The sequence below is a fragment of the Gymnogyps californianus genome, chromosome 10, assembly GCF_018139145.2.
Source record: "Gymnogyps californianus isolate 813 chromosome 10, ASM1813914v2, whole genome shotgun sequence".
In the NCBI taxonomy this organism is placed as follows: domain Eukaryota; kingdom Metazoa; phylum Chordata; class Aves; order Accipitriformes; family Cathartidae; genus Gymnogyps; species Gymnogyps californianus.
The window spans coordinates 1024274-1040723 of NC_059480.1; the positions used below are offsets into that span (position 1 = coordinate 1024274).

The 16450-nt window shown below is 53.3% G+C and overlaps 1 protein-coding gene across 2 annotated transcripts in view; it reads right to left on the reverse strand.

Annotated features, from left to right (window-relative positions):
• RYK (receptor like tyrosine kinase) overlaps positions 1–1549 on the reverse strand; it is a 65349-nt gene extending 63800 nt beyond the window's left edge. For both annotated transcript variants that reach the window (XM_050902273.1, XM_050902274.1), the window contains exon 1: positions 1206–1549. In XM_050902273.1, coding sequence (XP_050758230.1) covers positions 1206–1515 — 310 coding nt within the window. In that variant the 5' untranslated portion in view covers positions 1516–1549. The remainder of the gene's footprint in view (positions 1–1205) is intronic.
• Between the last annotated feature and the right edge of the window lie 14901 nt (positions 1550–16450).

Here is a 16450-nt window from a genome sequence, read left to right on the forward strand (position 1 = left end):
AACGCTAATCACCAGAGCAAGCCATAAGGGAAAAAGTGTTTACAGTGTTATTCACTTGCCGGGTCCCCTGACTTTGGTCAGCTACGTGCTTACAGAGTTCAAATTAACTGGAGATATTTTTATTTTGTCTATTCGATGCAAATAAAGTCTTGCACTGCTCATTTTTCAGCTTATAGAGATACAGGACACTTGCTGAAAAACAAATCACTGGGGATACCAACATCTTTGTTTTGAGACTCCAGCCACCAACTCCAAACAAGAGCCTAAGCAAGCCAAAGCCTACAGAAAACAAATCTTTGTTTAAATCAGAGACTCTCCACGCACAAAACTACGGCGCAAGCCTTCCGTAGCAGCCCAGATGGGGGACTTCATGAACTGTCTCCAAGTACTTGTGCAGCAATTGTCAGTCTGCCTAGAAATTAAGATTCCTTTCACACACGCACCCAATTATCGCCAGGTCTCCTCTCTGCCCTCTGAATGTCACTCGCCTCTCTAATTAAATCACGGGCCTGACCCCACCTCTTCCAAGGCTTACCCTGCTCCCACGGGGCACCATCCCCACCCACTTGAACCTAGGGAAGCCCTCACCATTAGGGTAAAGCCCAGGACCCTTTTCTTCCCCCAACCACACACACACAAGGCAGCACACCGACTCTTTCCTGAGTCCTCAGACTCCTCCATTCTGCCCACGACCCCCTGCTCCCCCAGTCCTACAAAAGCCCACGCAGATCCCCAGATTCACCCAACCCCACCCCAGTCACATAGCCCCCATCCTCTCCTGAGCCCCAGGTCCTCCATCCCCGCTCACAGCCCTCTCCATCCTCCCCTGCACCCTCAGACCTGCCACCCTCACAAGAGTCTCACAGACATCCCCACTGCCTCCTGGACCCCCACAGCCACCACCCCAGTCCTCCAGTCCCACTGACTCCCACCATCCCCACCCCAGTCCCACAGACTCCCCCATCCTCTTCCAGACCCCCAAACTGCCACCCCAACCCCACAGAACTCCCCTCATCCGCTTTTGCACGCCCGGACCCCCAACACCACCTCAGTCCCACAGATCCCCACGCTCCCCTCCCCACCCCCCAGCCCCTGGCCCCACACCCCTTCCCCAGCCCCACAGGCCCCCGTCTCCCCCCGGCCCCTACCCCACAGATCGCCCCGCCGCCGGGCCTGGCGCGGCCCCGGCCCCGGCCCGCACTCACCGATCAGCCGGCGCACCTCCTCCTCGCTCAGGTAGAGGCTGAGGCTGGGCCCGGGGCCGGCGGGGGGCCAGTCCGGGGGCCCCGCGGCGTGCGGGCCGGAGCTGGGGCCGGCCTGGCCCTCGGCGCCGGCGGGCAGAAGCAGCAGCAGCGGCAGGAGGCGGAGGAGATGGCGGCGCGGGCCCCTCACCCGGCACGACGACGACGACGGCCGCCGCCCCGCGCCCGCCTCCCCCGGCGCCGAAAGGGGCCGGCCCCGCCGCCGCCGCCTCCCGCCGGGCTCGCGGCCCCCGCCCCGGCACCCCGGCACCATCGCTCCGCGGGGAGGGAGGCAGGCAGGCAGGGACGGACGGGGAGGGGGGAAGGCAGGGAGGGGACCCCCCCGCCCCGCCGAACCCCTCACACGCCGCGGCCGCCAGTCCCCGCCCCGCCGCTCATGGCTGCGCACGCCCGACGCCGCCGCTAGCGCCGCTTTCTCCGCGGCGGCGCCGCACGCCCCGCCCCCGCCCCGCCCCGCGCACGCGCGTCCGCGCAACACCCCCCCCCCCCCCACGCCCCCGGCGGCGCGAGGAGTGGGCGGTGGGCGCTTCTCACCGCCGCCGCGGGAAGCCCCCTCAGCCCCGGGCCGGGCGGGAGCGGGTGCCGGGGAGGAGGAGGAGGAGGATGATGGAGGCCCTGCTCGGCCCCTGGTTCCTGCCGGTGCCTCACGGTCTCAGTGCTTGGCGCCTGGAGAGTCTGTGGGCCCGTCCTGAGGGAAGGCTGGAAGGGGGTGAGCATCACCCCCCCAGGCAGCCCGCCGAATTGCCTCACGCTCGCCTTTAGCCCCCTCCACGGCCCTCCTTCTCTGCGGTCATCTCCTTCATCCCGTAGCCTTCCAGCTCCACAGCCTGTCCCGGTCATCTGCCACGACCTGTCCCGGTGATGTACCACCTACCTGGCCGGAGGCAGGCCCGGCGGCTGCGCCTGTGTGGTCTCTTCCACGTGGCTAGAAATACCAAAACATCCCAGAAAAAGATACCCTGAAGTAACTGACACTGATCAGAAAGTTACCCGACTGGAAATACTTCTGGAATACCAGCGGTTTAGTTCCAGAAAATTTCCTTTTTTGGTAATCTTTTTTTAAAACTTTGTGTACTGGTGTCATATTTAATGTTTTAATCTGCTTTTCGCTTTTATTTTCTGCTTACGCTCCTTTCAGAGCTAAGAAATAGCAGCAGCGTTTCATTTCACTGTAACAAAGGAGGGCCTTTGATCTACAAAGGATGGTTATTTCAATCCCAGCCAAGCCATTGCTGCCTATAATGATCCTAAAGTAAAATCTAAACTGTAAACACGTCTGCTGTTTTTTTATAGTATGAAATGCCAGCAGCAGTGCTGCGTGACAGCTGATACATTTTGAAAGAATGCAATAATAATCAAGTCAAATGAGGAAAACAACATTAAATTCCAGCATGAGACTTTGAATCTCCCATACAAACATTCCTGACCTTTTCCCGAAATCCTCTTCCGCGCAGAATTTCAAAAGTAAGTATTTCTGTTGCAGTTTGGCACAAATCCCCATTTCGAGATGTCCACCTTTCCCCTGACACGCGAAACCTCTGTTGCGATTGGCTCGGCAAGTGGATCTTGTTTTTCTGAACTGACGTCTGACCGAACTGCGCCTGGTCCCTCACCCCTCCGGGCTGATGATGGAAGAGCTGCCTCCATCATCACCTTCCTACCTGCTTTCAGACCTGGCTGCTTTCCAGCTCCTCCGGACTCTCCCAAGAGCAGTAACAGCTTCAGTCTTAGCAAATTTGTCGCTGGTAGCTGCCTGCTTGATTGAGATTTTCAGCAGATGTGTCACAATATTCATTTATGACCATTGAATCAGTTAATAGCTTTGAATTATACGCTCCCTTCTGACCGCCAGGAGGAATTTCGTACCTACGTGGGACACCGTGACAGGAGGATACCGCAGGCTAATTGGCCACGGAGGGTTTTTAATCAGCGAGTCTTTCAGCTCGTAACCATAAGAGTGGAAAGTGTATAGGAAGTTCTGCTCTTCTAATCACTGTGGTGAAAGAGAAATTGCTCGCGCACCTCCCCACTATAAACATCACTTACTTAGCAGCATGAGGCGTAAAAAAATAAAATGGCAAACTGAAAATGGAGTTGCAAATTACATGCAAGTCTTTAGTTGGGTGGATGTGGACCAACCTGAACAGCGCTGGTTACTGAGAGCGAGCCCTCCGTACCACAGGTTCTCCACAGACCGTTTCCTCGGTCTCTAAACCCACAGTCTGGGCACGTGTGTTTATTTGCCGTTCAGACGTAGTCTAAATTTCAGACTCCGGGTATTTTCTAATGCACCTCCCTTAGGGACTCACGGACAGACAGGCAACTTGCGGTGTCTGACGTGATCAAAACCAAAACTGAGGCTCATCTTTGGCCTAGGCTTCCTGAACTGCCTGATAAAAATCATCGCGAAAGCATTCGCAAAACTAATGCACTAAACGAGCGTGAATTTGCACCAAGCTCTGTTCGAGAAATGCAGAGAATACAAAACCAGCCTGTTTCAGCAACAATCCTCGTTCAGTCTCTTAAACTAAAGACTCTGTTCACAGTAGCCGTAACTAACCACGCTTCAAGTTGTGAGAACAGACGGCTGTTAACATCCCAATGCTGTATCACTCAAGGATAACTGGCGCAGTGTTACCTCTTGCACTTACGGTATTTTCTCGGGCAGAGCCACTCTTACCTGGGTTTCGACAATGCGGCCCCTGAAAGGCTTGCCCAGAGACCAAGCAAAATTCTGATGGCCTTCTCTGGTGAGGTTAGCAGGCAGCTTACGTGCCGAGATGCTGCCAAAGCCACCCGAGCGTAGGCATGGATTTATCACTTTCCGAGATCCCTGCTTCACTCACAGTCTTTTCAGTGCAATGAGGGAACAGCAAGAAACTGCTGCTGCTCTCTGGAGGTAGGATGAGCCCAGTGAGACCGAAGAACGTGGTGTAGGCACCAGGCAGGAGACAAACAGCTCTTTTTTTTCCGTGGGCTTGTCGAAGACTTGGCAGAAGAGGCAGGAAAACACAGGCATTCCTCAGCTATAAAACAGCCTGTGATGGTGACGGGACCCATAGGAAGCCCCACATGGTCACTGTGCCCCAGTTTCCCCATAACCCATTTCTGGGCTGCCATTCTTCATTAGGAACAAGGGGAACAATATCCATACAGCCATCCTGTCCACCCATAACGTTACTTTAACCTTCAAGTAAAGTAACCTTGGCCACAGGGATATGATATTCAGCAGAAATGTAATATTCAGCAGAAGGACCCGTGCTAGATTATTTTACTACATTTCTTTTTAGTGAGTATGTAACTTGCCTCCTGGAAGTCACTGGCTGATTTTAACAAAAGGTCACCAAAACCACATAAACCAAACGCAAATAAACACATTCTTAGGATACATCTGCCAGCCTGCACACAGACGCTTTTAGGGCTAAAGTCATCGCTGGTGTGTCTGTTCCATTATGCCCATGAAGCTCATTGCTTGCGGAGCCCTGAAGTTATAATTACAATGCAGTCTGCTACACTTGGAAGAAGAATCGGGGGTATTAGAAGTCAAATGAAGGTTTCATGGATGTCAAGAAACATATCATTTGAAAAACGTGAAAAATGCAACTCACAGGCCAGCTCAAATGCTAAAGATCTTCTGTTGATTTTTTTTGGCTGCATGGCCTATTTTTGGCAGGATCGAGTTCACGGTCTTTCAAAACCATTCTGGGTAAGATTATATTGCAAGAGCATACACAAAGTCTCTCCATGGAAAGCTGCTAGCAATAGCTGTGAATTCACAGCACTTGTATGGAAAAGTTTTGCTTGGCTAGGCAGTGGGATGCATCATTGCTTGTGCTCCGAGCGTGATTGTATCAGCATTTACCACCACTGTGCCCCGAGAGGCACGGAAGAGCTGGTATTCATTTTTGGATGTAAAACACAATCTGCAAAAGCAAAGAGCTGACAATTAATGGCCCTGATGAGAATTTGATACATTAGGACCTCATGGAAGACATACGATATAGGGATATTTATGTGGGTGCTGGAAGATGGGAGACAGGGCTTTGGTAACGACTGCTCCACGTCCAGACTCGCTTACACACGCTGCTGCGATAAAGGGTGGCTTTTCCCACCTCCCCTTTACGATTGTAAATGACTGTGTAACATTCCCTCTAGAGGAGACCTGGCCCCTTCACATAGACACAGGAATGAAGTCCTTCTGCCTCTTTCAATCAGTCTTCCAACATTTTTGCCTTCAAACAGCTTCTCTTCTTTACGAGTACCAGGTGACCTCAGCGCTTGGATGGCTTCCAACCAAACTGCACGTTGGTTACACGGCCCAGGAGCCTTCATCTCATTGCTTGCACAAAGACCTCTGCCAGCTCGGCTCCGCCACAGAAGTGCTGTGGAGCTTTGGCTTCGCTCATGGGCAGTCATTAGAAATGGGCAAAAGGGATTTCAGATTTAGGAGACCTAGGAAAAGATGTCACAGCTGAGCCTGTGTAAGGCTTTCTAAGCTATTTGGTATTTACCTTCTCAGGCCACTTCTAAAGGGCTCTGTAATGGCAGCAAGAACCCCTTTCCATGAGCAAGGACACATGCGTACACCTCTGAGTAAGGATAAAACCCACTCGTTTGCTCTGCTTCACCTGCTGCCGCTTCCTGAGGGATGTCCCACTTCTGTCTTTCACGGAGCAAGGCGTCCCAGGGTTTCCAGTTCTCCTCTCTCTTCTGGGTGGAACAGACCGGGGGCTTACTGCTTTTTTTCTCCTCATTCTCTAAATTTGCTATCCCTTTTCCCACAGCCCGAGGAGGAGAACTGAGAATGAGGGAATGGACTACATATTGAATTGCATAAATAGAGAGATGGCTTCACTCAGATCAGCAGTCACCCATGGACTCTTCCAGGGTAGGGAAGAGCTGAAATGTCAAAGTTCAAAACGTACAGAACCTGCACCCCCCAAACTCTTTTTACCCCATCTCATCAGCCATAAACAGGAGGCACTAGCTGGGAAGGCTGGTGTCCCCTGTTTCTGGAATAGCAGAGACCCAGCACTGAGGGAAAGATAAAAAGCCTCAGACTTCCAGGCTGCTCCCCTTTGCAACAGACTTCTACTTTTTCTTTTTAAATTTCTAATTGTGCGCACAGGTCCATCAAGCTGCCCTTGAGAAGGAAGGGCAGGCTGATCAGTCACTGCCGAGTCGGACCACTCGGGCTGGAATATATAAAGAAAGGAAAAGTCGCTCACGCAGCAGCAGAGGGAAATGCCGTATACAAGTTCCTGGAAATGTAGCATTTAGTGGAAAAAACATCCCGGGAACATTAAGCTAATGTTTATGCTACCATGACATTAAGCAAGCAGAGGCTGGAGGAAAGCAGAGCATCAGAATACGATTTCAGCCTGTGGTTGTTAAGGCACATGCCATTCCTTTGTTTGCCTTATAAGGGGAGCGTTGCACGCCGTGATATTGCTAAATATGAAATAAATTGTTTGCGTTTGGGGGCTGGTCGTCTCACCTCTTCCCTCCCCGGGACGCCCGTGGGATGCTGGCTGGGGTGTGTGTCATCTGAAGCGTTTTCCTTGCCGATAGATGCCAGGATTTGGGGCCATTTTAAGGCATGGATTGCACAACAAGGCTGGTAACGCCGTAACGTTTTGTTCTGCGTTCAGACAATCCCAGCTTAATACTCAGGTGAGAGCTGGTATCAGGACAAGCCAGAAAATGACCATTTTGATGACAAAATTGAGAGAAAACTGGAAAGAAGTCTGCTAGAGGGAGCAGAGAAGGCAAGCAGGCACCTGAACCTGAGGGTTCCCTCCTGGCAGAGGCATGCCGGATCTCGGGAGCTGGAATGGATACTGCCAGCCCCAGCTTGGCGGGAACACTTCCCATCTTACAGAATACCCCGTCTCACCTTGGGTCAAAGGATTTGTCTTCAGTACGGCTCCTGGGTTTCTGTCTCCTGTTTGGTCTTTTGTTGGCTTTTCAGGGCAAATGAACCTTCAAAACTTGTCTTCGGAGGCGTTCTTACGTCTCTGCTGAAACAACAGACCTTGCACTGTAGTTCAGCACACGACTCCAAATGCAGCACCCCATCCTCAGAGAGCTCAATCCTCTCTGTGCCTTTCCCTTTTCCCTCGGGAAGTCGACCGAACAGCAGTTATAAACTTATGTGGTCATGTTTTAGAGATCACTTACGTAAGTTTTTCCCTGTGCTCTGGCAGTTTCAGCTGTTTTACGGTTTACCAGGGTTTTTCAGAGCCCACATACGATATGGGAATGGAGATAATTAGTTGTAGGAATCACTGTATCCCATCCTTCTTTTACAAAAGCACAATTGGAGCATTTGCCCAGGAAGCGGAAAAATATTTCTTGGACTTCCTTTCTGAGAAAGTATTAAAATCCCCATTTTCACTAGGATAAAAGTTACTGCACGTGAGAACCAGAAGGAAGTACTGACCAACTCGCTCAGTTCACTGAATCCTGCTCCCTCTACGGAAGAGGTTGTGGAACCCCTGGATCCATCAAAGGAAGAAGCACGAGAGACCATGACTCTCACACTCCTTTCAGGGTTTAGATTGTTTTGGGGAGCAGCGAGTCTGAATTCTTTAGGCTGCAGAGATCTAACTCTTGTCTCCCATTTTCTGGCCAAGTGGCTTTACAATTCTTGCAATGTCACCAGCACCAGCCAACAAAGCAGCTCGGAAAGAGCAAACCCTGCTCACTCCTTGCACGCATGGGATGAACGGACCCTTTTGCTAGCAAGTGTTTTGGACTCTGGATCCTGCATGGATGAAATCTCTTGCCTGCGATCCCAGTTGAGATGCCCACACTCTCCTGCACGCTCCGAACAAGCAGTTCCTGGGTGACTCCTGCTCAGCAGGAGGAATACTTGGGAGATTTTTGCCTCTGTACACACACCCGGAGACTCCTGGGCTCCAGCTCCAGCCTGCAGGCTGGGCACCTATGGTTAGATCCTGCAGATCTGGCAGTGGTTAAATTATCGGTGTAACCGAATATACTAGACTCTGGTGAATGCTAGGTGATACTAATGAACTCATTGTGGGCAACAGGAATTATCCCATGGCTTCTGGTGGCCTTTGGACCAGAGCAGAAGGTGTTCAGACTCACCAGAACCTGCCCATGGGGATGAAGGAGAGTTCTGGTATCGATTTCCTCAGCCACACAAGGATCTGAGTCAGTATTATATCGTGGCCGATCTAAGGCATCTGCTTCTCTGCCCAGCACTGGGCAATACTGTTACGCCCTAAGCTCAACTGGACACCTTTTATTGAAGACAAATATATTTTACTACAGATTCCTGTGGCTGATATATTCTCATATAGATAAAAACAGATCCATTTTAATCATGCTTACGTTGCAGATCCCATAAGCCATCTATTTTAATAGATTCTTCTGAGTCCTTTCGGCTTGGAAAGTACTCAACACCAATAAACGGAAAGACTTAGGAGGATGTTTTGCTTCATTAAAAAGTGCTCTGTGCTTTTGCCTGTATTCTGTTCTTTCAGGGCTGCTGTGTTTTCATAGATCCTCATCTTGAAAATGAGGTAAGGGTCAGGAAAAAGGCTGTGCAAAGACAGCCTGGCCTCCTCCCATCCAACTGTTCTGGGTGTTTTCAGAGTCCCCGCCGGACCCTTCGTTCTCCAGCAGCTCACACCACGTGAAATCATGTATACCCGAAACTCAATGAAAACTCCTTCTTTCCAAAACAACAAAAAAATCCAAAACATTTTTTAAATGCTTTTCATAAAATATCCAGTGTTCCCATGTAGATTTCAGTGCCGAAAAACCTTTTAAGGCCCCAGAGTCAGCGAGGAGGGATCCCGTAAGCAGGCACTTGCTTGGGCCAGGTCTCGCCCCGTCTTGGATGACAGCTTCCAAGAGCAGAGGAGAAGTGACGTGCAGGATCCTTGCACATTCTCACCAGCTCGTTCCTCTGCTGATTAAAACTTTGCTGCGGTTGTGACAAAAATCCCGAGCCAGGCGTTTTCTAGACGAGGTGATTCAGCAGCGCATCACTGACCTAACGGACTGCAGAAACGGGGAGAGTTTCTCTGCTGGATGCCACCGTTCTCCCTGCGGCCTGGATTTTAGTCCAGCTGCGAGTTGTCCCCAAGCTGCATGGGCTCAGAGGTTATTTCCACTCCTTCTCCAGCGTTTGCTCTTGATAGTCAGGTGGACATTTATTGAGAAGGAGGCAGGGAACCCGAAGGGGCTGTGTCCTGATGTGCAGCTGCGGGCTCTCACCCTGACGCATTTCGCCTCAGCTTCCCCTGCCACCAGCTTTCATTGTCTTTAAAGATCACCGGCTACTGGGAGCTTTCCTGCTTTGTGATCACCGTGATCAGCCATTTCTCTCGCATAAGCGAAATAAGCTCCCTTTCCTCGGCATTTCCCTGTAAAGCGGAAGCCTGACCTTGAATGGCTTCCACGGGTCTTATTTCGGCATTTTCCATGTATTCGGCTTCCTTATTGAGCTGCGGGTGACAGGACTGGACACAGCATCCAGTGATGGATCTCAGAAATTAATTCTATCTCCCATTTCCTACGGGAGGCATCTGCACGTGGGTCGGGGTGAGGGTTAGGTCAGGTGGAAACGAGCTTTCTGCTGCGGGTGTGGTGCTTAACATCTCTAGAACGCCACTAAAAGCAAAAAGCTGCTCGTGGAATACCATCTCCAGGCGTTTTTATGGGGTGAAAGCCATACAGAAAGTTTACAGTCATGCCGTTCAGTTTCAAGACTGCTTTTATTTTGGGGATATTGGCATCTCACAGCTCATGTTAGTAATCCCTCCTGGAGAGGGCAACAGAGTTCCTATCCCTAATTTACAAGCTTTGTCTCAGCCGTGCAGGCGAGAGCAGCGAGGCCTGCGTTAAAAGACCCGTTATTGCGCGCAGAATGAAACCAGACAGGGAGAAATGCTCCTTAATGAATCACGCAAAAAAAAAGCCCTCAGCTGGAAACCCTCGCTGCACGCTAAGACGCGGGAAATCGTTGACTAAATGCAATTTTTAAAGATGTCTGATTAATATTTGCAGCGAGGAGGGTGGTACGAGCGGAAGACTGGCGTGTGGTTTTTAAGCGCTCGGGGCAGATGGCTTCTGCATCCAGCTAATTTCGGTGCCGTAACCGGACAGGTAGAGAAGCACGGTGGCTGTGAGGGAGGGATCCTTGCACCGGAGGGTTAACCCTCAGCCAGAACCGCCTGCTCCGTCTCCATCAAACCCTCGGCCCGGGGCTGCTTTTCACCATCCCCGAGTGCGAGCCGTGGTTTGAAGACACCGGCTCCCCCCACGACTTAGCCGGAGAGAGCGATGCGACGGAATACGTGCCACCGACCCGGGTGTCAGAGCCACCCGCGGTACGGAGGAACGGAGCGGAGCGGGAGGGGACGCTAGGTGTCACTGCCCGCCCGGGCTGGCCGCCGCCGGGGCGGCTCCGGGCCGGGCGGCGGGGCGGGCATCAGCCTCCTCCCGGCCCCCGGGGCGGACCCCACCTCCAGCACCGGGAAGTTTCCCTATGGAAGCATCTAACCTCCTGCTCCCGGTGCTTTCCCTTGCCGGGATGCCCGCCGGAGCGATGGGTTGCAGCCATCTCGCCGGGGCTGGCTGGCAGGGTCCCTTCATCCAGGCTGAGTGCAGGCGCGGGGGGAGTGCTTCCCCCGCCAGCATGGGCCACGGGAACCCCCCCCGAGTGCTGGCAGTGCCTCCTGCACTTGGTGTTTGGGTGCCTTATTCTGCTAGTTGACCTGCAGCTTGGCAAAGCCCTCCTTTCTCTGATTTCATCCCTAGGGAAAACGCTCCCATGGGCACCCGGCCCCAGCGAGGCTGTAACGTGGGGTCAGCCGGCCCTAGCGCTCCTGGCACGGAGCAGAGACCATGGCACCCTCATTCCACGCCTGTGTCTTGTAATTAACACCAAGGACGGGGAATCCCACGGGAGAATAAACATTGCTGCAGAGCCAGATTCCTCCCAGGAGATACGAGTAGAGCCAAGGGTGCCGTAACATTGCAGGGTTTTAAAACCAGCTGGGTTTTGGCACGCCTGTCGCTCCCATGCGAACCCGAATTGGTACCACGGGGGCAAATGAGCCAGTCTTGCATCATCTTGGCCAGAGTGGGAACTCCAGGCTCCCGATACCTTGCATTGCCTCCGCACGAGGAAGGGATGCTTTGCCGGAGCGTCACAGATACGAAGCGCGGGGAGCAATGCCGAAACCTGCTTGTAAAAACCTGACCACAGAGTGATTTTAAATGCCCGGTGCACTGATATAAACAAGTCCCTTCAGGATCAGAGGAACTAGGGATACCTGCCTGCCTGCAGGTTTGCATCTCGCCTTCGCTCAATCGATGACGGTAAGGCGTATAAGCGAGTCCTGCCCCGGCTCAGCTGCGTTCTCACGCTGGAGCCAGCCACCGGCCTGTCCTTGCTTAGCCTCTCCAAGGATTTTATCTTGCTCGTAGTTTATATCCCACGCTACTCTGCTTGCCAGCTCTGCATCGGGTCCCGCTTGCTGGATATACCCCTGCCGCCATCCTGCCAGCAGCTCCTCTGGAAGCGGACTGCCTTCTGCAGCCAACGTGGATGGGTTTCTTCCAGCACCTCTCAAGTGGTCCTTGGAGCCCAGGACTAGCTTTTAATAATGTTTCTGAGCAGCACACAGTGCTGTTGAGCCCCAGCTGGTGCCAGGAGTCATGGTTTAAATAACACACAATAAATATTAGAATAGCCTGAGCTACGGAGAACTCCTCAGACACCAGTTTCTAAGGAATGATCTAATACATTTCTTGGACTAGCTAGTCCTTCTCATTACTCTTCTGCATTTTTTCCCCCTGCTATTTTTCTTCCCTCCCAATAAAATGTTTCGGTTTTCTTCTTGGGTTTTTTTTTCCTTTTTTTTTTTTTTTTTTATTGCTGCTTGGGTCTCTGAAATATGCAGCCATGGCAACAGGCTGGAGGAGCGAATTCCCCGGGTCCACCCGCGTGTCCTTGGGGTCTGGCGGGGAGCGAGGGGGGTGAATTCCAGCCATTCCCTCTCGCCGGGAGCAGTGTTTAGTAAACACACACGAGCACACACATGCTAACCCCTGCCCGGCTCTGCCACACACCCGCCAGCACCATAAAGGCTTTTTTGCGGGCTTAGCATGTCTCCTCCTGTCCCCCTGGACCAAGCGGCACCCCTCTCCCCGGCACCATTCCGGGCTGGCATTTTTTGGGAGCAGCATTGGGGAGGAATGCAAGCCCCTGGCGTCGGGACAGGAGCTGACATTCCCGGCCCCGGACTGAAGAATGTGGACATAGTGTCCGCTCCAAACTCCAGCGCTGGAGTTCATTCACCCCGCACCCCGGGCGAGGGGGACGCCGGGATCCGAGCGGGGCTTGGCCCTCGGTAGCAAGGCTGCCGTAACCTGGGGGCCAATGCACTCCCCCATCACCTCCGGGCACTCAAAGGATCTCCCCACGCGGGCCACGTCTTGCCAGGGCGTCTGGGGCATTGCTTGTCCTTGTTTTGGTGGCCCCGTGGCCTCTGCCCCTCAATCTGCAGATACGTCAGCCTTTTCTTGGAAAAGTTGGGAGAGCATGAGGTGCACTGGATGCTGCCGGGTGAGTTGGTTTCAATGCAGCAGGCGGTTCTAAATCTGGAGAAGGGAAAATCCATCCTCGGTGGGCCGGCGGCAGGGATGCTGCGGCCAGGCAGCGAAGCGGGGACCACCGTTTAGGAACCGAGCACCCCAGTTTGATGGGTGTTACTTAAAGACCTGAAAAAGGCAGCGCAGGCTGAAGGTTTCGTGAGGTTTCTGTTAAGCAAAGCTGACCTGCTTTAGTGCCTGTATCGTGGCAGAACTCAGAAATGAACGTAAATTCAAGCCCTGAACCCATTGCTAGCTTTCAGCTCATCTTTCTAAGGCAAACAAGGGTGTTATAATTCCCCCTGCCCCTCCGACACACCCAGGCGAAGGCCGGCAAGGGCTATTTATACACTTTGTAATGTTACACACCGCTTGGATTACCGCATGGCATCCAGTTTGTTTGGAGCAGGGTCTCATGAACCAGAATAGTTTTGCATTAATACGGTTCTCACCAGTTCATGGGTTTGAAACTGGATACGACGGAGTTACTCACCATTTACTTAGACTGGATTGTACGGAGCTTTGTGGCTTAAAATAGCAAAACTTCAGCAATAACAATGATACAACACGGTTCAGGCAGAAGGATCCCCACTGATTCACCACCCTGTTACGTCAGCGTTACGACGCCAAGGAAATGCTGCTCATTCCACCGCTTTTCAAGGACGGTGAAGCCCCGAGATTGCAAGGAAGCTGAGAAAGTTGGGGAGTTTTGAAAGAATTTGCGGAATTCTCATTTTTGAACACCACCAGAATATGAGGGGAGGGTTATCCCCAGCCCCTGGGAAACTGTGGTTCGAGAACAGGATAAAATGAAATGAGGTATCACAAAATCCACCTTGGTTCTGCTCCTGGCGAGAGGGTGAGTGCGATGACACCCTCCCGATCCGCTGTGCCGGGGATGGAGCTCAGCAGCAAACACCCCGTGCGGGACCGCAGGCTGACCCGACGTTCCCGGGAGGCTCAGCGGCGCGGGCTCCCATACCTCCCCTCCCTGCCCCAGCTTCTGGAAAGTCTCCAGGCATTGCACAAAGCGCCAGCGGTTTGTTGCAGAACCTGAAGGAAGAGGCAGCGCTTGCCTCGGCACGTTGGAGCCAGCCAACACTTTCTAGTCATGCTCTTAAAGTCAAGCTCGGGGAGCATCCAGGGTTACCCGGCAAATTCTTGTTTGCAGGAGGGAAGACTGACTGTTCCCGAGCCCTTGGTGTGTCCGTGGGTAGCACAACCAAACCCACGTCTTTCGGTTGTCAGAGCCCGCTGTCGAAACACAGGAGTTGACCCATGTCCCTGGCCACCTAGGACAGGAGGAGAGCAGGGCTGAGCTGCAGAGACCCGTTGCCCCAAAATGACATCTCCAAGGGAAGGAAAAGCCCAGGAAGCAGACCCACCGCAAAGGCCATCTGCCCCCGTTCTTCCAGCAAAGGAAGGGACTGAGCTTGTTTTGGACTGAGAGCGGGAACAGTCCGCCCCAAAGGGAGATGCTTGGGAATGCTCTGCCCGTGCCGGCTTTCAAGGGTTAAGCCTCGTGTTTGTTTTACGGTGGCAGCGCTCACCCTGGCATGCTGCTGCTTTGTCATCCCAGGATTTTGTTCCCTGGCGCGTGAGCGAGCTCTGACAGTCGGAGAGATGCACAGCTGCGCTTCGGTTGTGCAATGCAAGGCCCTGCGTGGAGGCAGCAAAGAGGGATCCACAACAGGAGCCTGTACGCTCGTGATTCCCTTCTTATTTGTGCCGTGGTCACGCCAAGGATCCCTAGTTCTAGCACGGAGGTTCCCCAGTGCTGGAGCCAGGACAGGTTGTGGAGCTGGAGATGCTCCAGATTCAGTCATTTTCAATGCTCTCCCACCTGCCGAGCCACCAGCCTCCAAGGAGCGGTGGGAATGGAGATGGTCTGTGGAATGGAGATGGTGTTTGGACCACGGGAGTGCAGATGGTGTTTGGTGGAGGATGAAGTGTGTTTGGATGTGGTTTGGAAGGGTTGGGGCTGGTTCTCCTGCCTGGAAGCAAGGGGGGTGATGTGACGTCTTTCTTACTTGCTTTACCACAGAACAATGCTTTCTGCAACCTCAGCCTCCCGAGCAAGCCGTCCTGCTGCCCGTGGTGCAGCGGTCCCGAGGGCGATGTTCATTCCCCCTCGCTCCTGTTCCTCTGCAGCACAAATGCCCGCAAAGCCACCAGCGGCCTCCCGGAGCTCACCTGCAGCCGTGGCACACAGGTCCTTCTCTTGCATGGGTTGTCTTCTCTCTTACAGTCCTCTCGGACCTTGCAAAGCCAAAGCGGGCTCTCCTGTGTTAGCTGCCTGGCTTCCCTCGCTCCCTCCTGGCTGCAGCTCCACGGCAGGGCAGGGACTCGCTGCCGGCTTGGAGCTCGCCCGGCAGCACTGCCAGCAAATGCCTGGCATAGAAGAGGAGGACAGCAGGGATTACGCCCTGCAAAGCAGGGATAAACAAGAAAGGAGAGTGCAAAAAAAAAAAAAAAAAATGCCTGGGACTTCGGTGAGCCCTGCGCGGGGAGGCTGGGGTGCTGGGTGATGCTGAGCCTTCCTCCCCGCCGACCCGTGGTCCTCCTCGAGCCAGGTCGGCTCCGCGCGCCACTCAGCCTCGGAGCGAGCTGACTGTGGGGAAGAAAAAGCAACACCAAAGAATGGAAGAGAAGCCGAGGACCAAGATGAAAATATAGGAGCTCTTGGGCAGAAGTGAGTTGTGTTTGGGCCCCAGAGAAGGAGCCTCCTGGGTGCTGGAGACACACATCTAACTCCACAGGGACACAACCCGAAATAGCTGCCACCGGGTAACGTCTCCGCGGTGGCTCTATTCCGGGCCGGAGCCACTCCTGGTCTGGGGGACAGGGCAGCAGCTCAGGAATAGCCCTGGCTGCTGAGCACAGCCCTGGTGTGCTTCTCTGCGTGGAGATGACCTCGCTCGCACCACGAGCATCTTCCCTGCCCATCTCCAGCCGACGTTTGTCGGGGAGGGCCGGGGAGAGGGACCCGCCTGCCAGTTTTCCGGCTGATTTCATTTTCTTAGAATTTCCTCCGTTGGTTCCATTTCTTTTTCTTTTTTTTTTCCCTTTAATTCCCACTTTTTTTTTTTTTTTTTTTTTTTTTTGGACAGCTGGAAAAAATAATATGTTTTGGTTGCCCTGGAAACATACTCCTAAACTTTTGGTGGATCCAAGACATGCCAGGAGTTCCAGGACGGCCAGTCACGGTGGCGGTGGCTTGCCCTCGCTTCCCGAAAGCGGCAGGCGCTGCTCTCCGGCGGGTCCGGGCACACGTGGCCCTGACCTACCCTCCGTACCGACCCCTGTTTACTCCGCAAATACGGCGTCGCTTACAAATTGCTGGGGCATGCCATGGGATCGCAAGGCTGGGCTCCGCCGGCGTAGTGTTACTTCATGCTGGACCCTATGCAAGAGGACGGGGGGGAAAAAAAAAGGGATTGCGCTTTAAGGCTGTAAAAATGCGGGTGGGAATATTTTCCAGCCTGTGTCATCTTCCATCGAGGCCAAAATTCACATTCTGCCTCTCGCTGTTTGTGTTTTTCTCCCTGAAACTC